The sequence below is a fragment of the Neoarius graeffei genome, chromosome 5 (genome assembly GCF_027579695.1).
Source record: "Neoarius graeffei isolate fNeoGra1 chromosome 5, fNeoGra1.pri, whole genome shotgun sequence".
In the NCBI taxonomy this organism is placed as follows: Eukaryota; Metazoa; Chordata; class Actinopteri; order Siluriformes; family Ariidae; genus Neoarius; species Neoarius graeffei.
Genome location: NC_083573.1, coordinates 103,468,373 through 103,494,130, shown reverse-complemented (window position 1 = coordinate 103,494,130; position 25,758 = coordinate 103,468,373). Strand labels below are relative to the sequence as shown.

General features: G+C 49.2%; 1 protein-coding gene across 6 annotated transcripts in view; it reads left to right on the top strand.

Moving 5' to 3' along the window:
• The window catches only part of LOC132887207 (NACHT, LRR and PYD domains-containing protein 4-like), a 45,159-nt gene extending 32,395 nt beyond the window's left edge, over window positions 1–12,764 (top strand). For all 6 annotated transcript variants that reach the window (XM_060922676.1, XM_060922673.1, XM_060922675.1 and 3 more), the window contains 4 exons: window positions 1,897–2,070; window positions 2,521–2,694; window positions 2,801–2,977; window positions 12,439–12,764. In XM_060922676.1, coding sequence (XP_060778659.1) covers window positions 1,897–2,070; window positions 2,521–2,694; window positions 2,801–2,977; window positions 12,439–12,451 — 538 coding nt within the window. In that variant the 3' untranslated portion in view covers window positions 12,452–12,764. The remainder of the gene's footprint in view (window positions 1–1,896; window positions 2,071–2,520; window positions 2,695–2,800; window positions 2,978–12,438) is intronic.
• Window positions 12,765–25,758: the final 12,994 nt, after the last annotated feature.

Below are 25,758 nucleotides of genomic sequence, written 5' to 3'. Positions count from 1 at the left end.
TACTTTTGCTAACTTAAAAGTAACTTTGAAGTATACTTTTATAAACTTAAAATGTTCCAATTTAGTCCGAAGAAGTATTAAATTAGTATGCTTTCTAGTACACTTGAAGTACATGGCCTGTAGTACACTTGATATACTTATACGTACACTTCAGAATACTTTACAAAATGAACTTTAAGTATACTACTTTTTGCTAAGGGAAACCAGTATAAAAATGTCATATAGGCTTGCCATTGAAAAGTTGTGTGGGAAACTAAGTAACTGCTTTTGGTCTTACAACCGTTTTTTGGTTGATGGAGTTACGTACCACAGTAAAACCTATGACAGACTAAAGAAGAGATTCAACAGTGCTGCATACTTGAAAGATGGTACATTTTGTTGTATTATAGAATTGGTTGTTTTTAAACAAATATGTTCACATGAAATCTCTGCTTTTTGTCCATGTCGCAAACTATGTTGTGTTTTAGTTGATGTACTTAGTAAATCAGGCAGGCCTGTATGTAAAGATTCGCAAATAAAGGTACAAAGTCATTTTGTATATGATGTTCAAAAAACTGAAACTGTTCATGCTGTCTCGCCTGACATGATCAAAACAAAATGTGTCCTTGTTGAAACAGCTGACACACTGTACATAACACCATTGCCAAACCCTTTTGAAAGGGACTAGTTAAATAAATAAAGTCAAGCCAAACTTTTTTCTGTTTTCCTGTTTTTGTGTATGATGAAGTGTAAGGTACATGAAGATAATGCAATTCAGTACACATAATGACTAAGTGTTAATCTCCAGAATTATAATAAGACATTAAACAAGACATGCATGTTGACGGTTGGGTTGGCTGGTAATGTTCATCATGTGCTGTTGAGTAAGGCTGCTGCAGAGGGGATGAAGGACTTTTTGTTTATAGTGGTACACTGTAGCGCCAGCCTGATGGGAGCAGTTGGAAGGAGTGATGGAGGGGGTGAGAGGGGCCCTCTGATCAGGTTGGATTCCCTAATCACTTACCAGCTGTATAGCTCAGCTAATGTAATATAAATTATAAATATAATATATATATAAAATATAATGTAATATAAATTATAAATATAATATATACATATAATATAAATATATAAATTAAACGTTGAGTCAATTAATGAGTTGACCTTATTGTGCTCTTGAAGCAAGATATATGCTAAGCATTCCTATTTTGTGGCAAAAAGATTTACAAAGTATACTTAGGTCCAAGTATAAGTTTTAGTATTAAAGTAATGTATAAGTGTAAGTCTTAGTATTGATATAGGTCTACTTATACTTTTTTATACTTGGTTCAGTATAAACCAAGTATACTTCCCTGTACTATGTTGTAAGTGTATCAAGAATTAGTTTATAAGAAGTAACCTTCAAGTACACTTCCTCGATTTTAGTATAAAATAAGTATACTTGTAGCACACTTGATTAAACTTCTTTTTGCTAAGGGCACCCTGACAAACTCCTGACCAATCAGAGAACTCCCTCATATACAACAGTGCCGTGTAAAACAAACTAAACCAAAACAAACCAAATAACAGCAATATTGTGTGCGTGTGTGTGTGAGAGAGAGAGAGAGTCTACTGTATGTGTTTGGTTTGTCAAACTTAAAACACAGATCAGAGTGGAGTGTTTGTCGGCTGCTCACTCTCACACATGTGTGTTCTGTCCATGAGCTAATGGTGTGATAATAAATTGTAGCTGAGAGATTGTGGAGTGCAGAAAGACGTCGCTGCTCCTGTAAATGTGCTGATGTGGCGTCCTGTCCTCTGATTTCTGTGTGTGAGAGAAACACACTCACATTTCTGTTCCATGCTAAAGTTTAGCTGGATTATTTCTGTTTGTATGTTTGAGATCAGTGTTCTGATATTTCATCATTTCTCTTCCAGTCTGTGTTGGTGTAACCTGACAGAGGAAAGCTGTAGAGTTCTGTCCTCAGTTCTCAGCTCAAACTCCTCCAGACTGAGAGAACTGAACCTGAGTATCAATAACCTGCAGGATTCAGGAGTGAAGCTGCTCTCTGCTGGACTGGAGAATCCACACTGTACACTGGAGAAACTGAGGTACACACACATACACACGCACGCACACAAACATTCCTTCTTCTACATCATGAACTCGTGAACTAAACTGGTTTATGTCGTTTAAATTGTCATGTATTATTCTTTAAGAAACTGAAATGTGACCATGAGAATCAGATTTGCTTTCTCAAATAATTCCACATCATGAATCAATAAAAAATAAACTTGTGAATTGTAACTATCGCTGGTTCGATCTTGTGTCCCCACCTCTGTCTGTCCCTTTCTCTTTCTTGCTCTTAAATGCATCACCTCATGAGCTGAGACACGTGGATCTGTCCAAGTACAAATACACAGTCTCTTTACTTTTATATTTTTATTTTATATTTTCTGACATCAGAATCTTGTGTTCAGGGAGACACTTTATTTCACAACTGATGGAGCACACTATATTTATCCATCAGATATTCACAGATTTCATCATTTTTCTTTCAGTCTGTGTCGGTGTAATCTGACAGAGGAAAGCTGTAGAGTTCTGTCCTCAGTTCTCAGCTCAAACTCCTCCAGACTGAGAGAACTGGATCTGAGTTACAATAACCTGCAGGATTCAGGAGTGAAGCTGCTCTCTGCTGGACTGGAGAATCCACACTGTACACTGGAGAAACTGAGGTACACACATACACACACAATAAATGTACTGTATATAAAGATTGTGTGTGTTGTGTAGTAAAGCTGAGTGATTTAGGCTGTAACTGTGAGATGTTTCTCTCTACAGGTTGTGTAACTGCAGTATTACAGGTGAAGGTTGTGCTGCTCTGGTTTCAGCTCTGAGGTCAAATCCCTCATCACACCTGAGAGAACTGAATCTGAACTACAATAATCCAGGAGAATCAGGAGTGAAGCTGCTCTCTGATCTACTGAAGGATCCACACTGTACACTGGAGACACTACAGTGAGTTACTGACTGTCACTATATACAGTATACACACACACACAGAGCCCTAATCTTCCCCTTTAGTTATCAAACAACAATATTTGACCCATATTTATTTGTTTGTTTATTTATTTATTTATTTTCATAAAATTGTTTTAAGTTCTGAATTTTAAATAAAGACATTTGATCCTGTCATTTTCAGGATATGTCTTTTTTTTATATTGGTGTAGTTGTTGATGTTTGTCCTTCTGGCTTGAAGATGACCATGACTTCAATTTGGTGGGTGACAGTTGTTGATCCAGAGGTGACTGATGAGGCCAGTTCGGGCTTTGAAGGTATGCTCACATGTTTGAGCATGCATGGGTAGTTGCTGTAGTGGGGGTGATGATAATTTGAACCTTCCACACAGCTCGTTTATTCTGGGCCTCAGTGATGCGTTTCATCTCTGCTGCACATGCACTACTGGTGAGCTTTGCTTGCCCTGCTGGACAATCCTAAGCAAGTGACTCCCAGGAGTTGAGATCAATTTCTTGGGTTTTGAGGGACACTTTGAGATGCCCCCCCCCCTCCCTCCAGAGGAGCACATGCCTTGGCACAGCTCTCCATAAAACAACTGTTTTGGCAGTCGACTGTCTGGTATCCTGACAACATGGCTGGTTCATCTGGCTTGGGCTTTTTGCAGAAGAGCATTAATGCTGGGAAGTCCAGCCCATTTTAGGACCTCTGTGTCTGGGATTTTGTCCTGCCACTTGATATGAAATAGTTTGCAGAGGTAGGTCAAGTGGAAGTGATTGAGCTGCTTAGCATGTCTGCTATAGACAGTCCAAATCTCACAGGCGTAAAGTAGGATGGTAAGTATCACAGCATGGTAGACCTTCAGCTTAGTAGTAAAGCTGAACCCTCTCTGTTCCCAGACATTTTCATGAAGTCTCCCAAAAGCGGTGCTGGCCTTTGCAATCCTGTTGTTCACCTCAACATCTATTATTCAATGCTCAGGAAAGGGTGCTGCCCAGGTAAATTAATTTGTGAACTGCCTTACTATTCTGCCTATTTACTGCAATATGTGATTCTTGGTAGGGCCTTCCAGACATGGGCTGGTACATTACCTCAGTCTTTTGAGTGCTGATGGTAAGACCGAAGTTGTCACAGGCTTGTGAAAAACACTCCATTTCGTGCTGCATCTTCTGCTCTGTACAGACGTTGAGGGTGCAGTCATCAGCAAACAGAAAGTCTCAGATGATCGTCTCCTTCACCTTGGTGATGGCCTGCAGACGGCTGAGGTTGAACAGACTGCCAACAGTCCTGTATCTGAGGCGTATCCCATCCTGACGATCTTGGAAGGGATCTGTCAGCATAGCAGAGAAGACCATGCTAAAGAGTGTAGAGGCAAGAACACAGTCCTACTTCACAACATTTTTTCATGGGATTGCTTCCAACTCATCTCCATCATCCAGTATTTTGACCATCATGCCATCATGGAACTGCCGCATTATCGTGATGAACTTGCTGAGACAGCCAAACTTGTCCATTATCTTCCATAGGCCTTCTCTACTGACCATATCAAAGGCCTTTGTCAGCTCAACAAAGGTCATGAATAGGTCACTGCAGGAATCACAGCGGGTGGGTGGAGCACAGAAGCATGGCAGGCCAGAACTGAGTTCTCAAAACTCTTTTTATTTGTAGCTTTTCAGCTTTTCACACTCTCCCAGCCACACACGCACACACACAAGTGTTCTGGTTGGGGAGAGAGCTCCCTTTCTCTGCTCTCTCTCTCCTTTTATAGGGCATGGTCACTGGGGAAGACACACAAACACAGGTTAACTTACATCAGGTGCAGTGATTCTGCCACTCACCTTCCCTGACTCCGCCCTCCATTCACAGACCGACGCTTGACCACGCCCCCGCTGCCACATACCCCCACCGCCCGACTCAGGCCAGGGAGCCGTCCAGTCTGCAGCTGACCCCCCCCCCCCGATGGGAGAGGAAATCTGCCACGACCACCTGCGCCCCCGGCCTGTGGACCACCTTGAACTTAAACGGCTGGAGTGCCAGATACCAACGGGTGATTCATGCGTTGGCATCCTTCATGCAGTGGAGCCACTGGAGGGGCGTGTGGTCTGACAGAGGGTGAAAGGGTGTCCCAGTAGGTAGTAGCAGAGGGCGAGGACTGCCCACTCGATGGCAAGGCACTCCTTTTCTATGGTGCTGTAGTGGCCCTCACACACCGACAGCTTCCTGCTGATGTACAGCACTGGATGATCCTCCCCCTCCACCTCCTGGGACAGAACAGCCCCCAGCCCTCTGTCCGACGCGTCCATCTGCAAAACAAAGGGGAGAGAAAAGTCAGGGGAGTGTAACAGTGGCCCCCCACACAGTGCAGCCTTTACCTCAGAGAAAGCCCTCTGGCACTGCTCTGTCCACTTGACCAGATCTGGTGCCCCCCTTTTAATGAGATCAGTCAGTGGGCTGGTGACGTCCGAAAAATTAGGTATAAACCTATGATAATAGCCAGCCAGCCCCAGGAACTGTCTCACCCACTTTTTGGTCTTGGGCCTCGGGCAGGCTGCAATCGCTGCTGTCTTATTAATTTGGGGATGCACCTGCCCATTATGATATAGTCCAGGTATGCGGCCGCATAGGTGGCATGGGGGCGGAGGACCCTATCTATAAGCCGCTGGAACGTAGCGGGTGCCCCAAACAGCCCAAAAGGAAGTGTGACAAACTGGTGTAAGCCAAACGGTGTGGAAAAGGCTGTTTTCTCTCGGGATAATGGAGTCAAGGGGATCTGCCAATATCCCTTTGTCAAATCCAGTGTCGAATAAAAACGAACCATGCCTAGTCGATCAAGCAACTCGTCAATACGAGGCATTGGGTACGCATCGAATTTAGACACCGTGTTGACTTTTCTAAAAGTCCACACAGAACTGGACCAACCCGTCGGCCTTGGGAACCAAGACCACTGGGCTGCTCCAGTCACTGTGGGACTCCTCGACGATGCCCATGTCGAGCATGGCCTCGAGTTGTTCCCGAACCACTTTTTTCTTGTGTTTGGGTAGCCTGTAAGGGCGGCTGCGCACTACCACCCCCGGGGGCATCTCAATGTGGTGCTCTATGAGGCAGATGTGGCCAGGCAGGGGCGAGAACAAGTCAGAAAATTCTGTTTGCAACTGGGCAACCTCCGCGAGTTGGGTCGGGGAGAGGTGGTCTCCACAGGGGACCGGAGTGGTAGTCAATGTTCCCTTTTGAACCTCTGGCCCCAGCTCCGCCTTCTCTGGAACCAACGACATGAACGCCATGGGGACCTCCTCGTTCCAAAGTTTTAGCAGATTGAGGTGGTAAATCTGTAACGCCCCACCCCTGTCCGTTCGCCTCACCTCATAGTCAACGTCCCCGACTTGCTGTGTGACCTCAAAGGGTCCTTGCCACTTGGCAATCAATTTGGAGCTCGACGTGGGCAACAGCACGAGTACTTTATCTCCCAGTGCGAACTCCCTAAGGCGCGTGCCTCTGTCATACAGGCGGATTTGCCGTTCTTGGGCCTGCCGCAAATTTTCCTGGGTTAGGTGTGTGAGTGTGTGGAGTTTTGTGCGCAGGTCGATAATGTATTTAATTTTGTTTTTGCTCGTTGAAGGTCCCTCCTCCCAATTTTCCCTCAGTACATCTAGAATGCCCTGTGGCTTACGCCCATATAATAATTCGAATGGGGACAACCCCGTGGAGGCTTGTGGGACCTCTCACACTTCGAATAACAGGGGCTCGAGCCATTTATCCCAGTTGTGTGTGTCCTTGCTTACAAATTTTTCAGTTTTCTTTTTGAGGGTGTGATTAAACCATTCGACTAAGCCGTCCGTTTGTGGGTGATAAGCGCTGGTGCGGATCGGCTTAATTCCCAGTAACCCATACAGTTCGCGCAGTGTGCGTGACATAAATGTAGTGCCTTGATCAGTCAGAATGTCTTTGGGGATTCCAACTCAGGAGATGATGCAGAAGAGTGCTTCCGCAATACTACGTGCTGAAATATTGTGAAGAGGCACTGCTTCCGGATATCGAGTTGCATAGTCCACCAGAACTAAAATAAAGCAATATCCTCATGTTGACTGATCTAATGGCCCGATGAGGTCCATCCCAATTCTTTCGAACGGGATCTCGATTAATGGCAGAGGGCGCAAAGGCACTTTTGGAATGGCCGCTGGATTTACTAACTGGCATTCGTGGCAAACCGTACACCACCTACAGACATCACCGCGAATCCCTGGCCAATAGAACCGGGCCATTATTTGGGCTAGTGTCTTATCCTGCCCTAAGTGTCCAGCCATGGGATTAAAGTGACCTGCCTGGAATATAAATTCCTGGTGGCTCTTTGAGATCAAAAGCTGTGTGATCGGCTCCTTAGTCTGAGTGTCCTGCATCACTCGGTATAATCTATCCTTAATAATGGAAAAATAGGGGAAGGATGGGGTGGCGTTTGGCTGGAGCGTTTGACCATCAATTACTCTCACTTGGTCAAACACATGCTGCAGAGTCTCATCTCGCGACTGCTCTAACGGGAAATCCGTGAGGGATTCCCCGAGAGAGGGAGGAGGAGCCTGCTGCTCTTCACTCTGACGCAGTGATGATGTAGATCAGGGGTCTTCAATCCTATCCACAAAGGGCCAGTGTGGCTGCAGGCTTTCATTCCAACCAAGCAGGAGCTACACCTGATTTCACTTGTTTAATCATTTCACCCTCGTCTCCAGTCAACAATCAAGTGAGCCTCCAATTTGGCTGTAATGAAAGCCTGCAGCTACACTGGCCCTTTGCGGATAGGATTGAAGACCCCTGATGTAGATGGCTCTGTGACATCTGCTCCTGCCAATGCCACAGCGGGACCTCCCCCTGCTGAACTATGGCAGGCCCCACTCTTCACTAAATGAGTCATTAATTCCCGAAATCCTGGCCAATCAGTCCCCAAAATTATTGAGTGGCAAACTGGCCCAGGCTCTCTCTCTGCACCAGTGTTCCGGAGCTCACTCACCTGGGGGGGAGAGGCAGACACGGAAGTGGGAAATGGTAGGACACCGCGGGTGTGGCGGGCCGGCTGGGGTGGAGCCGGCCTCCGCCTCTGCGGTGGGGGAGCGGGGCAAGGATGAGGAACAGAAGGGGAGGGTGTGAGAGAGAGAGAGGAGAGGGGAGAAGAGGAGACATGCTGTCCTGCCATCGGAACAGCCGCCAAATGGTCCTCTGCCAGCTCGATGGCCTGATCCAGTGACGCTGGGCGATGGCACTGGACCCACTCTGCTGTTCCTTCAGGAAGTCGGGCGATGAATTGTTCCAGCACCACCAGATCGACGATTCCCTCGGCGTCGCAGTTGTCGGCCCTCAGCCACCGCCGGCAGGCGTCCCGGAGTTGCTGGCCAAACGTGAACAGGCGGCCGACCTCCTCCAGGCGCAGAGCGCGGAAGCGCTGCCGTTGTTGTTCCGGGGTGCGCCCCACATGCTGGAGGATGGCCCGGCGGAGGTCAGTGTAGACCAGCCGGCTGTCAGCGGGGAGCTGTAGCGTGGCCAGCTGCGCCTCGCCCGCTAGCAGGGGGAGAAGGCGCATTGCACGCTGTTCCACCGGCCAGCCCCAGGCCTCTGCTGCCTGCTCAAAGAGCACGAGGAAGGCCTCAGGGTTGTTGTGCGGGCCCATCTTTGTTAGAGTGAGGTGGGGAGGGCCCGCGGCGGTGGAGGCGGTGGACCCCACCAACTCGAGTAGGTACCGGAATGCCTGGCAATCTTCCTGCTGCACCAGCACCAGGGCCTTGAACCTTTGCTCCTGCTCCTTCCGGAGGGTGACCAGCGCTTGGTGCTGGCTCTGTTGGGCCGTGGTGAGGGCATGGATCAGGTCCTTGAATGGGGAGAACTCCATGGGGCTGTTCCCCTCTGTGCTCCAGTCCCGGGTTTCAGCACCACTGTAGGAATCAGAGTGGGTGGGTGGAGCACAGAAGCATGGCAGGCCAGAACTGAGTTCTCAAAACTCTTTCTATTTGTAGCTTTTCAGCTTTTCACACTCTCCCAGCCACACGCGCATGCACACACACAAGTGTTCTGGTTGGGGAGAGAGCTCCCTTTCTCTGCTCTCTCTCTCCTTTTATAGGGCGCGGTCACTGGGGAAGACACACAAACAAAGGTTAACTTACATCAGATGCAGTGATTCTGCCACTCGCCTTCCCTGACTCTGCCCTCCATTCACAGACCGACGCTTGACCACGCCCCTGCTGCCACAGTCACTGTGTTGCTCTTGCCACTTTTTCTGGAGCTGGCATGCAGCAAATGTCATGTCCACTGTTCAGCTTGGAAGCCACACTGGCTTTCAGGGAGGAGGCCCTGCTCAAGGTGTTGGAGAAGGCAATTGTGCATGACATGAGCTAGGATCTTTCCTGCTATGGACAGGACGGAGATGCCACAGTGGTTATCACATGACTGGCGGTCTCCTTTCCTCTTATAGATGTAGACTATATTTGTGTCCTTAAGTTGTTGTGGGACCTGTCCTGCATTCCACATTGACTGAAAGATCTGTCAGTTTCTGCATCATAGCTGGGCCCCCTGATTTGTAAACATTAGGAGGGATAGCATCTGATCCTGGCACTTTACCACAGGAGAGCTGCTTGATGGCCTTTCTGACTTCATCTTCTCTAGGGAGCTTGTCGAGGTCTGTGTTGATTTCCACCAGTGGTTGGTGTGCAATGGCCTCATTATTGATGTCAGCAGGACAGTTGAGGACATGGTTGAAATGTTCAGCCCACCACTCCAAGATCTGCTTCTTCTCTGTCAGTAGCTTGGTCCCATCTGCACTGAGGAGGGGAGAAGATCCAGATGGCTGGGGGCCATCGATAGCCTTCAGGGCATCCTAGAATCATTTGCTGTCGTGGGTATTTGCATAGCCCTGGATTTCATCAGCCTTCATGCTGAGCCAGGCATCCTGCATCTCACAGAGCTTCTTCTGCTCTTTTCACCTTATGCTGGCAAAGGTATCTTTCTTTGATTGTGAAGAGGGATCATTCTGGTGAGCTCTGAACAGTTGATGTTTTTCTGACAGTAAGGTCTGTATCTTGTTTTCATTGAACCAGTCTTGGTTTTTGCAGGTAGCTGGTCTGACATGTTCAAGGGCAGAAGAGTAGACTGCACCTCTCAAGGCCACCCACTGCTCTTCAATGTTGTCCTGATCTAAAGATACAGTATATCAGGCAACCTGCTATTCAGGTCACTGGTGAGTTTCCTCTGCAAGTTTGCTGTTCTTCAGCCTGGAGACATTGATTCACTTTGCAGTTTTCTGGCCTTTGGGTCTTCAAACGGGCAGAATGTGAAGTTTGCTTGGATACAATGAGACAATGATCAGTCCAACAGTTGGTGCCACATATGGATTTTGTTACTGTCACATCCTGCCTGTCCCTTTTCCTGATGATAATATAATCAATCAGATGCCAATGTCTGGAATGAGGGTGTATCAAATATATCTTGTTATGGGTAGGGAGTCAAAATACAATGTTGGTAAAGATAAGATCATAAGCAGCATATGTTCTGAGGAGTTAGCCATTGCTGGTGCACTTGCCAATGCCGTGTCTTCCTATGATCCCTTACCAGATCTGGTGATTGGGCACCACTCTGGCATTGAAGTCTCTGAGAATGAAGAACGTCTCTGACTGTGGGACTGCTGCAATGATGACATCAAGTTCTTTGTAGAATTTATCCTTGATGTCCTCTGAGTTAGTCATTATGGGAGCATAAGCACTAATCAGTGTTTTATTCTTCTTGCTTCCAAGTGGGGGCTGAAGTGTCATCAGGTAATCGTTGATGGACTTCAGGAGTTTGGTAAGTTTCTGGGCAAGGTGGGATTTTGCAGCAAATCCAACACCTGCCTCTCACCATTCAGTCCTGCTATTAACACTCCAGAAGAAGGTATAACCACCACGTTCCATGAGCTGGCCCTTGTCCTCTAGATATGTTTCACTGAGTGCAGCTATGTCCACATTTTAGTGAGCTAGTTACCTGATAACTAGTGCAGTTCTTCTCTTCAACCTGTCTGCTTTGATGTTATCCAGTAGAGTGCACATGTTCCACATGCCAAGATTGAGTACCTTCATTATCTTATTTATTTTCTTATTTGTTGTATTTCGACTGCTGAGCGGGATTCCTGCCAGCTATGGTGTGCTGGCCAGGGTGAGGTGAAACAGGCTATGCTTGGGTCACCTTTTCTAGCCACTTCCACCATGGAGGTGAGCAGAGCAAATCATAAACAGGGCTTCTCAGACACCCAGGGGGCTGCCAAAATCTGCTGCTGCTTCGTTCCAGCAGAGAGCGACCCTATGCCCTGGGTTGCCTGTGTGCAGGTTCAGGACTACAGCTTCCAGTGTTTCTGCACATGCTGCTTCACCACTTTCACATTGCCACAGGACCTGAATTTGAAGTCATGATGTGTGCGTGACTTGGATTAGAGTGAGGGAGAGTTGCTCAGCCATCAGCCTCACTCTCTCATCCCAACGTAACTGGGTCCAGGGGCAAGACAGAATCAAGACAGCTGGAGCTAGGTTGGGATGCAGTGGATGGCCAACAGTGTTCTACATGTTGCACTGTGCCCTGATCACACTCCACAAGTGTTTTGCTGGGTCCCCCTTTCTGACTGTTGAACCATCAGGTGGTGGTCTTCTCCACATAGTCTGCCGAGTCCAGTCTTCGGTTGTAACCCTGACCAGGGGGAACAAGGGGTTGCTAGTGCTTGCTCAAGGCACCACCCCAGGCTAGTGGAGGGAAGGAGAAGCCTTACATGATGGTCAAGGATGGCACATGCCCACTGCCCTATGGTGCAATGGTTAGGACTGTTGTCTCACAGTAAGAAGGTTCCAGGTTCGATCCTCATGGCTGACAAGGGCATTTCTATGTGGAGTTTGCTTGTTCTCCCTGTGTCTGTGTGGGTTTCATCCAGGTACTCCAGTTTCCTCCCACAGTTCAAAGACATGCAGATTCAGTAAAAATACCCAGCCACTGGGACGGTGCAGACTTTGTGCCAGTCACAAGCTTGTATAGATTGGGAAGGGATGTGTCAGGAAGGACACTGGTGTAAAAACTTATGCCAAATAAAATATGCAGAACAGATCTGCTGTGGTGACCCCTAATGGGAGCAGCCGAAGGAAGAAAAACAACGAAGAATCAAATGCACAGCACATCCTACATTACAGTTGTAGGAACAAAAATATGCTCCATCAAATACAGTAAACAAAAAAGAAAACCTGAGGGGAAAATATACAGAAAAAAACAGGAAAGAAATATTTAGGCTCTTTTTGCTGCCTAGCTGCATCTTGAAAGTGTTTTGAGAAAATGAGCCCTGTTTTCAAAATCATGCTTAAGCAATAAAAAAGTGTAAATATTTAGCATTGTTTTGTGTGTGTGTGTGTGTGTGTGTAAGGACTCTGATGATTGACGGTGTTTAACATTGTCATTCTGTCCTGCTCTCTGTCTTACAGCATTGAAATCTGAATCATTCACATTCAGATGTAGAAGATTCACAACAATAACTGTGACTGATCACATCCTTTATCAACTCAGCTCCACGTTACTTCAGACTGGAATAATTTATTTCCTCATATATTTAATGTATTTATGCCAGGTGTTGAGGAGCTAAACATGGTTTTACAGCTGTCATAGTGATTCAGTGGTTTTTGTCTTCAATTTACATAATTTTAAAAACAGCAACTGAAAACCTTCTTGTACATTTACTGGAAAGTCATTCCATACAATTATGTATATATGATGATGAATTTATCTCCAGCATGTGTAATACAAAATAAATGATGACTGGAAACATAGAACAATGGTGTGTGTGTGTGTGTGTGTGTGTGTGTGTGTGTGTGTGTGTGTGAGGGAGAGAGAGAGGAATGCAGGTGGCAGATGGATGTAAATGTAGTAAAGAGTTTTAATGAGGCAAAGCTGGCAGAAAAATAAAAAATGACAGGTAAAGGCAGAGTCAAAAAACAGGCAATGGTCAGGCACGACACAAACAGGATATCAGAGGAAAGAACAACAAGCAAAGTCCAAAAAACACAAAGTCAAAAACAGAATAACAACATGATGATTAAAAGCTTGGTAAAGTCACCCAAGGAAACACTGAGCACGCATTTCACCATGAACAGTGAGAACTAATATCCTTAAATCGGTGTGCCACATTGAAAGGATCCAGCTGAGATGGTTCAACCATCTGTTTACTCCAGTGATTCCATCATTTTCTCCTCTACTTGATCAGGAAAAAAATGCAATTAATTACAATTTAATTTATTTAAATTTAATTTGTTTGAGATGTTTTACAAAGCCAGGATGTTCAGCTGTTAAACAAAAAGTTTTGTGTTATATCTCTGATTTATTTTTTTATTTTTTGAGTGAGTGCGTGAAATCCTCTGTCCTGAAGATGTCAGAAAAACTTAGACCCCGTCCACATGTAGCCGGGTATCTGCTAAATCGAAGATATTTTTCTACGTTTTGGCCTGTCATCCACATGAAAACACATCAAAAACGAATATTTAAAAAAACTCCGGGCAAAGTGAAGATTTTTGAAAACTCCGTGTATGCCTTTTCGTGTAGACAGAGATAACCGGAGTTTTGCGTTTTAGAACGTCACAATCTGCGCCAAAAAAAATGACAACAACTCTGCCCTGATGTCAAACGTGCGACCTTTGTTTACTGCAGAAGCCAGATTAAGCATGGACTTAAGCTAGCCGCACACCACAGCGATCCACGCGGTACCGAACCGACCCATTTCAGAGCCGACTCCCGACAGGGCACGCACATATCCCCCGACTGTTGACGAGTGCAGTCGCGATTGAAGCGACATGTGACAATAGCTTTGTGATTAGCTATTGGATATAGTTACTGTTAAATCCAACACTTGAAGATGCTACAGGCTGAATTACAAATGACACAACACGGAATATGTAGCGCACTATCTAGGCTGCATGAGCTATTATTCCCAACCTTAAATAGTGCACTTATATAGGGGAGTTAAAGAGATTTGGAATTCAGCCACACAACTTGAGCAGAGTGGCTTTCCAGCCCACTGGGTCTATGGATAAAGCTTCAGTCTATGGAATTACAGTATATACCTGCATTAGGTGCTACCAACACGTATTTCTCGCGCTAGAAATTGTGTTTAATGATGTCACGTGTTATATGCGAAAGATATGATTGGCTATTGCTAGCGACTCTCGCCGATCAGTCTGGCTCCCGATTAGTTTTTCGAATCGGCTGTGAGATGAGTCGGTACCATCGAAAACTAGTCTTTACGCCTGACTCGCGACTTCAGTTGGCTCGGTACGCTGAAAATCGGCGTAGTGTGCGGCTGGCTAAAGAGTAATGGATCGGAGTAGTGCCTTGAAAGCGTTAATTATTGTGCAGGTGCTATTTACTTGTTTAATTTTAGAAGCCCAACTACTGCTCCAAGAGCACAGGCGATGTGATTAGGAGGTAGGATTTGGGGAAATAATGCCATCTACAGGTTTGGAATGCTTATGAATGTGATTGAAAACGCAGATGTTCGGTTATGTGTGGAAGGGATTTTTTTCGAAGACGAGGTGGTGTGGATAAAACATTTTTATAAACGGAGGGGGGAAAAATGTTCGGTTTTAAAAATACCCGGCTACGTGTGTACATGGCATCAGTTACAGCGTGACCTCTGTTAAGCCAGTATCTCACTGGGCTGCGACAGCCTGTGACTAGTTGGAGACACAACAATTGCGATAAAATATGCGAATTAGCGACAATTTTCACTTGGAATCACACTGAATTGATATTTGCATATTTTACCGCAATTGTTGTGTCTCCAACTAATTGCAGGCTGTTGCAGCCCAGCTTTCCCTTGGCAGGCAGGGAAGTAGAGGAAGCCTCACAGAAACTGACTTGAGAAGGGTTTGCGATGGCTTTGCGACACCTGTGATGCATTTTCGGCTATTTTGAGAGAAATTTTGTCGCACAAATTTTTTTGAACATGTTCAAAATTTCAGCGACGAAGGAGTGACACTTTGCGACTCATGCAAAGAAATTGAGAAGCCCCGTGAATGTTTCAAGACACTTTTGAAACTCTCTCATGAATGATGTTCACAATTTGTCGCAAGTTGTCATAGCCCAGTGAGATACTACCCTTAGTGTAAGCTCTGACACTGGATACTCCTTCCATAAATGTTAAATACATTTCCCCTTCTAGAAAACTTCATCATATTAACAGTTAGACATGATTTTTGAACAAGTTGTTACTATAGAAACATATGAGCTAATGTATTATACTGGTGTAAGCTACTGTACATGTGAATTATTTTAAACATTAAAAACAGTGCCAACAATTAAAGGAAAAGAAAACTACAAGAAAAGGAAAGTAAGTTCAGTTGCACCAGTTCTCCCGGAGTGTAAGCCGAGCAGTAATGGCGGAGTACTCAGTATGAAGAAAATGGAGAATGAGTGGTCCAGTCACCAGATTTCTCTGCTGGATATGCTTGCTCAGCAGCAATATCTCACCCTTACGTGGAAGAAGCGAATGAATGAAGAACTGAACGAAGAACTGAAAGTCAGATTGTTTCAAAACAATCGGCCACAAGCTCGGCCTTCAAGGAGTGAGAGCACAGACGGGTAAGATGCGACTCTCATTTGGTTACATCACAACAAAAACAACACTTGTTGTTTATTTGCATTTAGATTAATACATGTAACTTGTATTGTGTATTTAAATTACTGGTATAAGATTTAATTTGCTTCAGAATATGATTCTCGGTTCATCTGATTATTTAATTAGCCTTTTACGTTTTATCAGTGAAAATGCATGCATGTACATGCATGTTGCATAAGTTATAATGCCTATCCTGTTTTAATGAGAGTCACATGAGACTGTCAGTTCGGTTACATCCAATTCTCCAGATGGCTTTGTTCTCTGGTTTTATTTCGCAAGGCGGGGGCCTCCATGGCCGATGTGTTTCTATCGGATTCACTTTCCGATTGTTTGAACTGATATGGTTCTGTGTGTATAGCAGTAGCATGTACACACACTCCAATTTGAGGACTATCACAGTCAGGTGTACTACTATCTGAGGAATCTGAAGTCTCTCCAATAAATCCAAATAAAGAGGTCATACGGTGACTGATATGGTTCTGTGTGTATAGCAGTACACACTCCAATTTCAGAACTATCACAGTCAGGTGTACTACCATCTGAGGAATCTGAAGAATCTCAATAAATCTGAATTAAGAGGCCATTGCAACCACTCTCACCTGCCGAGTCTGGCTTTGGTCTATAGCACCGGATCCCGCTGTGATGTCACCCACCCAGGGCTGGCTGGCTCAGTGGGGCAGCTCGAATGCCAACTTTGCAGTTGATTTTAACTCTCAAAAATATATATATTTTTTATTCCCAATTATGCAGCATATAAGAGTCAAGGATGGAGATACTATCCACACAGAAATATATTTTAAAATAAAGGTGTAGAAGTCAGAGCGGGTGGGTGGAGCACAGAAGGACGGCAGGCCAGAACTGAGTTCCAAAAACTCTTTTTATTTGCACTTTTCAGTAGTAACATTCACTCTCCCAGCCACACATAAACATACACACACAAGTCATCTGGTGCGGGAGAGAGCTCACTTTCTCTGCTCTCTCTCTCCTTATATAGGGCGTGGTTGCTGGGAAGACACACAAACACAGGTTAATTCACATCAGGTGTAGTGATTCTGTCACTTACCTTCCCTGACTCTGCCCTCCGGTCACAGACTGACGCTTGACCATGCCCCCACTGCCACATACCCTCACCGTCTGACTCAGGCCGGGCAACCATCCGGCCCGCAGCCAACTCCCCCCGCCTTGACGGGAGAGGAAGTCTGCCACGACCATCTGCGACCCCGGCCTGTGGACCACCTTGAAGTTAAAGGGTTGGAGTGCCAGATACCAATGGGTGAGCCACGCATTGGCATCCTTCATGCGGTGGAGCCACTGGAGGGGCGCGTGGTCCAAACAGAGGGTGAAAGGACGACCCAGCAGGTAGTAACGGAGGGTGAGGACCGCCCATTTGATGGCCAGGCACTCCTTCTCTATGGTGCTGTAGTGCCCCTCATGCACTGACAGCTTCCAACTTATGTACAGCACTGGGCGATCCTCCCCCTCCACCTCCTGGGACAAAACAGCCCCCAGCCCTCTGTCCGATGCGTCCGTCTGCAATATAAAAGGGAGAGAAAAGTCAGGGGAGTGTTACAGTGGCCCCCCACACAGTGCAGCCTTTACCTCAGAAAAAGCCCGCTGGCATTGCTCCGTCCACTGGACCGGATCTGGTGCCCCCTTTTTAGTGAGACCAGTCAGCGGGCTGGTGATGTCCGAATAATTAGGCATAAACCTACGATAATAGCCAGCCAGCCCCAGGAACTGTCTCACCCCTTTTTGGTCTTGGGCCTCGGGCAGGCCGCAATTGCTGCCATCTTGTTAATTTGGGGACGCACCTGCCCATTGCCCAAGTGGAAGCCCAGATACTGTACTTCCACCCGCCCAATCACACACTTCTTCGGGTTGGCTTTGAGACCCGCCCACCTCAGTGACCTAAGGACGGCCTTCAGGTGTTGTAGGTGCCGCGGCCAGTCATTACTATAAATAATGATGTCATCAAGGTATGCGGCCGCATAGGTGGCGTGGGGGCGGAGGACCCTATCCATCAGCCGCTGAAACAAAGCGGGCGCCCCAAACAGCCCAAAAGGAAGTGTGACAAACTGGTATAAGCCGAACGGTGTGGAAAAGGCTGTTTTTTCTCGGGATAATGGAGTCAAGGGGATCTGCCAATAACCCTTTGTCAAATCCAGTGTCGAGTAAAAGCGAGCCATGCCTAGTCGATCGAGCAGCTCATCAATACGAGGCATTGGGTACGCGTCGAATTTAGACACCATGTTGACTTTTCTATAGTCGACACAGAACCGGACCGACCCGTCGGTCTTGGGTACCAAGACCACTGGGCTGCTCCAGTCGCTGTGGGACTCCTCGACGATGCCCATTTCGAGCATGGCCTCAAGTTCTTCCCAAAACACTTTTTTCTCGTGTTCAGGTAGCCTGTAAGGGCGGCTGCGTGCTACCACCCCCGGGGGCATCTCAATGTGGTGCTCTATGAGGTCAGTGCAGCCGGGCAGGGGTGAGAACATGTCAGAAAATTCGGTCTGCAATTGGGCAACCTCCGCGAGTTGTGTCGGGGAGAGGTGGTCTCCACAGGGGACCGGAGAGGTACGTGATGCCAATGCTCCCTTTTGAACCTCCAGCCCCAGCTCGGCCTTCTCCGGAACCACCAACACCAATGCCTCTGTGGCAGCAGGGGCGTGGTCAAGTGGTCTGTGACAGGAGGGCGGAGCCAGGGAAGGTGAGTGGCAGAATCGCTACACCTATTGTAATTGTAATTTATTTCATATCAGGGACAATGCACAAAAAAAAATCATTAATCTTGTACAACAAGATAATATGCTTTGTGCCAGGTTATAGCAGATTGCTACTTTCCGCCTGCAGTCCCTGGGCAGGTTGATGGAATAATGGAAAAAAAAATCACCTGACGGTGATTAACCTGTGTTTTGTGTGTTTTCCCAGTAACCGCTCCCTATTTAAGGAGGCAGAGGGAGAGCAGAGGGAGCGCAACCCGGGACGAGAATACAGAGTGTGTGTGTGTGTTGGTGTGTTACGCCGCTTACTAGAAACGGGCGATTTATACTGAAAAGTGAGAAATAAAAGCCCTCTCTGTATTTAAAGCGTTGTCCTGCCGTCCTCTGTGCTCCACCCACACTCTTTAAGCGCTACAGTGGTGCCGAAACCCGGGAAAGGTGGAGCACCAACCTTGCAGCCCCATGGAATCCTCCCCGTTCGCGGACTTGGTCCACGCCCTCGATACGGCTCAGCAGATCCAGCACCAGGCACTCGTCACGCTCCGAAAGGAGCAGGAGCGACGCTTCGAAGCCCTGGTGCTGGCCCAGCAGGAAGATCGTGCGTTCCGGCATCTCCTTGCGTCAGCGGGGTCCACCAGCGCCCCGGCCGCAGGCCCGTCTCCCCTCACCATGACCAAGATGGGCCCACAGGATGACCCCGAGGCGTTTATCACCTTGTTCGAGCAGGTCGCCGAAGCCTCGGGGTGGCCGATGGAGCAGCGCGCGGCACGCCTCCTCCCCCTCCTGATGGGAGAGGCACAGCTGGCCGCACTACAGTTCCCCGCCGACCGCCGGCTGGCCTATGCGGACCTTCGCCGGGCCGTCCTCCAGCGCGTGGGGCACACGCCGGAGCAACAGCGCCAGTGCTTCCGCACACTGCGGATGGAGGAAGTCGGCCGGCCGTTCGTGTTCGGCCAGCAGCTCCGGGACGCCTGCTGGCGGTGGCTGAGGGCCGACGATCGCGACGCCAAGGGAATCATCGATCAGGTGGTGCTGGAGCAATTCATCGCCCGCTTACCAGCCGGAACCGCAGAGTGGGTCCAGTGCCACCGCCCGGCATCGCTGGATCAGGCCATAGGACTGGCGGAGGATCATTTGGCGGCTGTTCCGGTGGCAGGACGGCCGACGACATTGTCTCTTCTCTCCTCTTCTCTCTCTCTCTTCCTCCCCCCCTTCTGTGTCTCGTCCTCGCCCCATTCCCCCACCACGGAGGCGGGGGCCGGCTCCACCCCAGCCGGCCCACCGCACCCATGGTGCCCTCCCATTTCTCCCTTCTGTGTCTGTCTGTCCCCCCCCTCAGGTGAGTGAGCACCAGAACACAGCTGCAGAGGGAAGGCCCGGGCCGGTTTGCTGGCGCTGCGGGGAACGGGGGCACCTGCAGCAACAGTGCGCAGCAATGGAGGTGGGGGCGGTGGTGCGGATCCCCGACGCGCCAGAAGCTGCCCTCGATCAGGCCGGAGCGTATCGCATACCGGTGAGTGTACAAGGGGCTACATATCAGGCGTTGGTGGATTCGGGTTGCAATCAGACCTCGATCCGCCAAAGCCTGGTGCAAGACGAGGCATTGGGGGGAGCACAAGGGGTGAAGGTGTTGTGTGTGCATGGGGATGTTCACAGATACCCTTTGGTATCGGTCCACATATATTTCAGAGGGGAAAAATCTATAGTGAAGGCGGCGGTTAATCCTCGCCTTACCCACTCTTTAATTTTGGGGACTGATTGGCCGGGATTTCAGGGTTTAATGACACGCCTAGTAAAGAGTGGGTCCTGTCGTTTGACAGGGGGAGGTCCCGGTGTCGCTTTGGCTGGAGCTGCGGTCGCAGAGCCGTCTACGTCATCTCCGCGACAGGGCAAGGAGCCGCCGGCTCCTCCTCTTTCTGTTGGGGAATCCCTCGCGGATTTCCCACTAGAACAATCGCGAGACGAGACTCTGCGACATGCGTTTGACCAAGTGAGAGTAATCGATGGTCAAACGCTCCAGCCGAACGCCACCCTGTCCTTCCCCTATTTTTCCATTTTGAAGGATAGATTATACCGAGTGACGCAGGACACTCAGACAAAAGAGCGAGTCACACAGTTATTAATTCCAAAGAGCCGCTGGGAATTGGTATTCCAGGCGGCTCACTTTAATCCCATGGCTGGACACCTAGGGCAGGATAAGACACTAGCCCAGATAATGGCCCGATTCTATTGGCCGGGGATTCGTGGCGAAGTCCGTAAGTGGTGTACGGCATGCCGCGAATGCCAGTTAGTAAATCCAGTGGCCATTCCAAAAGCGCCCTTGCACCCCCTACCATTAATCGAGACCCCATTCGAAAGAATTGGGATGGATCTCGTCGGACCATTAGATCGGTAAACACAAGGGTACTGCTTTATATTGGTTCTGGTGGACTATGCAACGCGATACCCGGAAGCGGTGCCTCTTCGCAATATCTCAGCATGTAGTATTGCAGAGGACCTCTTCCACGTCATCTCCCGGGTTGGAATCCCGAAAGAGATTCTGACTGACCAAGGCACCTCGTTTATGTCACGAACACTGAGCGAACTGTATGGGCTACTGGGTATTAAGCCGATCCGCACCAGCTTTATCACCCACAAAAGGACGGTTTAGTTGAACGGTTCAATCGCACCCTCAAAAATATAATCAAAAAATTCGTAAGTGAGGACGCACGTAACTGGGATAAGTGGCTCGAACCCTTGTTATTTGCAGTGCGAGAGGTCCCCCAAGCCTCCACAGGGTTCTCCCCGTTTGAATTATTATATGGGCGTAAGCCGAGCGGCATCTTAGATGTACTGCGGGAAAATTGGGAGGAGGGACCTTCACAGAGCAAAAACAAAATTCAGTACGTTATGGACCTGCGCACAAAACTCCACACGCTCACCCACCTAACTCAGGAGAATTTGCGGCAGGCCCAGGAACGGCAAGCCCGCCTGTACAACAAGGGCACGCGCCTTAGAGAGTTCACTCCGGGAGATAAGGTACTCGTCCTGTTGCCCACGTCGAGCTCCAAATTAATCGCCAAGTGGCAAGGACCCTTTGAGGTCACACAGCGAGTCGGGGACGTCGACTATGAGGTAAGGCGAACGGACAGGGAGGGGGAACTACAGATCTTCCACCTCAATCTGCTGAAACTCTGGAACGAGGAGGTCCCTGTGGCATTGGTAGTTCCGGAGAAGGCACAGCTGGGGCCGGAGGTTCAAAAAGGGACATTGGCATCACGTACCTCTCCGGTCCCCTGTGGAGACCACCTCTCCCCGACCCAACTCACGGAGGTCGCCCAGTTGCAGGCCGAGTTTTCGGATGTGTTCTCGCCCCTGCCCGGTTGCACTAACATCATAGAACACCACATAGAGACGCCCCCGGGGGTGGTAGTGCGTAGCCGCCCTTACAGGCTACCCGAACACAAAAAAAAGGTGGTTTGGGAAGAACTTCAGGCCATGCTCGAAATGGGCATCGTCGAGGAGTCCCACAGTGACTGGAGCAGCCCGGTGGTCTTGGTTCCCAAGGCCGATGGCTCGGTCCGGTTCTGTGTGGACTATAGAAAAGACAACGCAGTGTCTAAATTCGACGCGTACCCAATGCCTCGTATTGATGAGCTGCTCGATCGACTAGGCACGGCTCGCTTTTACTCGACACTGGATTTGACGAAGGGATATTGGCAGATCCCCTTGACTCCATTATCCCGGGAGAAAATGGCCTTTTCCACACCGTTCGGCTTACACCAGTTCGTCACACTTCCGTTTGGGCTGTTTGGGGCGCCCGCTACGTTTCAGCGGCTGATGGACAGGGTCCTCCGGCCCCACGCCACCTATGCGGCCGCTTATCTAGACGATATTATCATTTATAGTAATGACTGGCAGCGGCACCTGCAACACCTGAGGGCCGTCCTTAGGTCGCTGAGGTGGGCGGGTCTCACTGCCAACCCAAAGAAGTGTGCGATTGGGCGGGTGGAAGTACGGTATCTGGGCTTCCACTTGGGCAACGGGCAGGTGCGTCCCCAAATTAATAAGACAGCAGCGATTGCGGCCTGCCCGAGGCCCAAGACCAAAAAGGGGGTGAAACAGTTCCTGGGGCTGGTTGGCTACTATTGTAGGTTTATACCTAATTATTCGGACGTCACCAGCCCACTGACTGACCTCACTAAAAAGGGGGCACCAGATCCGGTCCAGTGGATGGAGCAGTGCCAGCGGGCTTTCTCTGAGGTAAAGGCTGCACTGTGTGGGGGGCCACTTTTACACTCCCCTGACTTCTCTCTCCCTTTTATGTTACAGACGGATGCGTCGGACAGAGGGCTGGGGGCCGTTTTGTCCCAGGAGGTGGAGGGGGAGGATCGCCCCATCCTGTACATCAGTCGGAAGCTGTTGGTGCATGAGGGGCGCTACAGCACGATTGAGAAGGAATGCCTGGCAATCAAGTGGGCGGTCCTCACCCTCCATTACTACCTGCTGGGGCGCCCTTTCACCCTCTGTTTGGACCATGCGCCCCTCCAGTGGCTCCACCGCATGAAGGATGCCAACGCGCGGATCACCCGTTGGTATCTGGCACTCCAACCCTTCAATTTCAAGGTGGTCCACAGGCCGGGGGCGCAGATGGTCGTGGCGGACTTCCTCTCCCGTCAAGGGGGGGGGGGAGTCGGCTGCGGGCCGGATGGGCGCCCGGCCTGAGTCAGGCGGTGGGGGTATGTGGCAGCGGGGGCGTGGTCAAGCGCCGGTCTGTGACAGGAGGGCGGAGCCAGGGCAGGTGAGTGGCAGAATCGCTACACCTGACAGTGATTAACCTGTGTTTTGTGTGTTTTCCCAGTAACCGCTCCCTATTTAAGGAGGCAGAGGGAGAGCAGAGGGAGCGCAACCCGGGACAAGAATACAGAGTGTGTGTGTGTGTTGGTGTGTTATGCCGCTTACTAGAAACGGGCGATTTATACTGAAAAGTGAGAAATAAAAGCCCTCTCTGTATTTAAAGCGTTGTCCTGCCGTCCTCTGTGCTCCACCCACACTCTTTAAGCGCTACAGCCTCATTCCAGAGTTTGAGCAGATTGAGGTGGTAAATCTGTAGCGCCCCAACCCTGTCCGTTTGCCTCACCTCGTAGTCGACGTGCCCGACTTGCCGTGTGACCTCAAAGGGTCCTTGCCACTTGGCGATTAATTTGGAGCTCGATGTGGGCAACAGTACGAGTACTTTATCTCCCGGTGTGAACTCCCTAAGGCACGTACCCTTGTCGTACAGGCGAGTTTGCCGTTCTTGGGCCTGCCGCAAATTCTCCCGGGTTAGGTGTGTGAATGTGTGGAGTTTTGTGCGCAGGTCGATAATGTATTGAATTTTGTTTTTGCTCGTTGAAGGTCCCTCCTCCCAATTTTCTCGCAGCACTTCTAAAATGCCGCGCGGCTTACGCCCATATAACAATTCGAATGGGTAGAACCCCGTGGAGGCTTGTGGGACCTCTTGCACTGCAAACAACAAGGGTTCGAGCCATTTATCCCAATTACGTGCATCCTCGCTAACGAATTTCTTAATTATATTTTTGAGGGTGCGATTGAATTGTTCGACTCACCATTTGTGGGTGATAAACGCTGGTGCGGATCGGCTTAATACCTAATAACCCATAAAGTTCGTTCAGTGTTCATGACATAAACGAGGTGCCTTGATCAGTCAGAATCTCTTTCGGGATTCCAACTCGGGAGATAATGTGGAAGACCGCTTCCGCAATACTGCGTGCTGAGATATTGTGCAGAGGCACTGCTTCCGGGTATCGTGTTGCATAGTCCACTAGAACTAATATAAAGCAGTACCCTCGTGTTGACCGATCTAATGGCCTGACGAGATCCATCCCAATTCTTTCGAATGGGGTCTCAATTAATGGGAGAGGGCGCAAAGGCGCTTTTGGAATGGCAGCTGGATTTACTTACTGGCATTCGTGGCACATCATACACCACCTACGGACAACGCCGCGAATCCCTGGCCAATAGAAATGGGCCATTATTCTGGCTCGTGTTTTATCCTGCCCTAAGTGTCCAGCCATGGGATTGAAATGAGCCACCTGGAATACCAATTCCCGGGGGCTTTTTGGAATCAAGAGCTGCGTGATTTGTTCTTTAGTTTGAGTGTCCTGCATCACTCGGTATTATCTATCCTTCATAATAGAAAAATAGGGGAAGGATGGGGTGGCATTTGGCTGGAGTGTTTGACCATCGATTACTCTCACTTGGTCAAACGCATGCCGCAGAGTCTCGTCTCTTAACTGCTGTAACGGGAAATCCACAAGGGATTCCCCAAGAGAGGGAGGAGGAGCCGGCGGCTCCTCACTCTGATGTGGAGATGACGTAGACGGCTCTGTGACAGCTGCTCCCGCCAATGCGACACCGAGACCTCCCCTTGCTGAAATACGGCAGGACCCACTCTTTACTAAATGACTCATTAACTCCCCGAATCCCAGCCAATCAGTCCCCAAAATTATCGAGTGGGTGAGGCGAGGATTAACCACCGCTTTTACTCTAAATTTTTCCCCTCTGAAAAAAATGTGGACCGACACTAAAGGGTAGCTGTGAACATCCCCATGCACACACAAAACCTTCACCCCCTGTGCTCCCCCCAATGCCTCGTCTTGCACCAGGCTTTGGTGAATTGAGGTCTGATTACAGCCAGAGTCCACCAAAGCCTGATATGTATCCCCTTGGATACTCACCGGTATGCGATACGCTCCAGCCCGATCGATGGCGGCTCCTGGCGTGTCGGGGATCCAGACCACTGCGCCCACCTCCTTTGCCAAGCATTGATGCTGGAGATGCCCTGGCTCCCTGCACCGCCAGCAAACCAGCCCGGGCTTTCTCTCTGCACCGGTACTCTGGGGCTCACTCAGTTGAGGGGGGGCAGAGACAGACACGGAAGTGGGAAACGGGAGGACACCACGGGTGTAGCAGACCGGCTGTGAGGGAGTCAGCCCCCACCTCCGTGGTGGGGGAACGGGGTGAGGACGAGACACCGAAGGGGAGGGAGAGAGAGAGAGAGAGGAGAGAAGCGAAGAGGAGATCTGTGATCTTGCCACGGGAACAGCCGCCAAATGATCCTCCGCCAACTTGATGGCCTGATCCAGCGATGCCGGGTGATGGCACTGGACCCACTCCACCGTTTCTTGGGGAAGTTGCGTGATGAACTGCTCCAGTGCCACCAGGTCGACAACTCCCTCGGTGTCACGGTTGTCAGCCCTCAGCCACCACCTGCAGGCGTCCCAGAGTTGCTGGCCAAACGTGAATGGGCGGCCGACCTCCTCTAGGCGCAGAGCGTGGAAGCGCTGACGATGTTGTTCGGGGGTGCGCCCCACACGCTGGAGGACGGCCCGGTGCAGGTCCGCGTAGACCAGCCAGCTGTCGGCGGGGAGCTG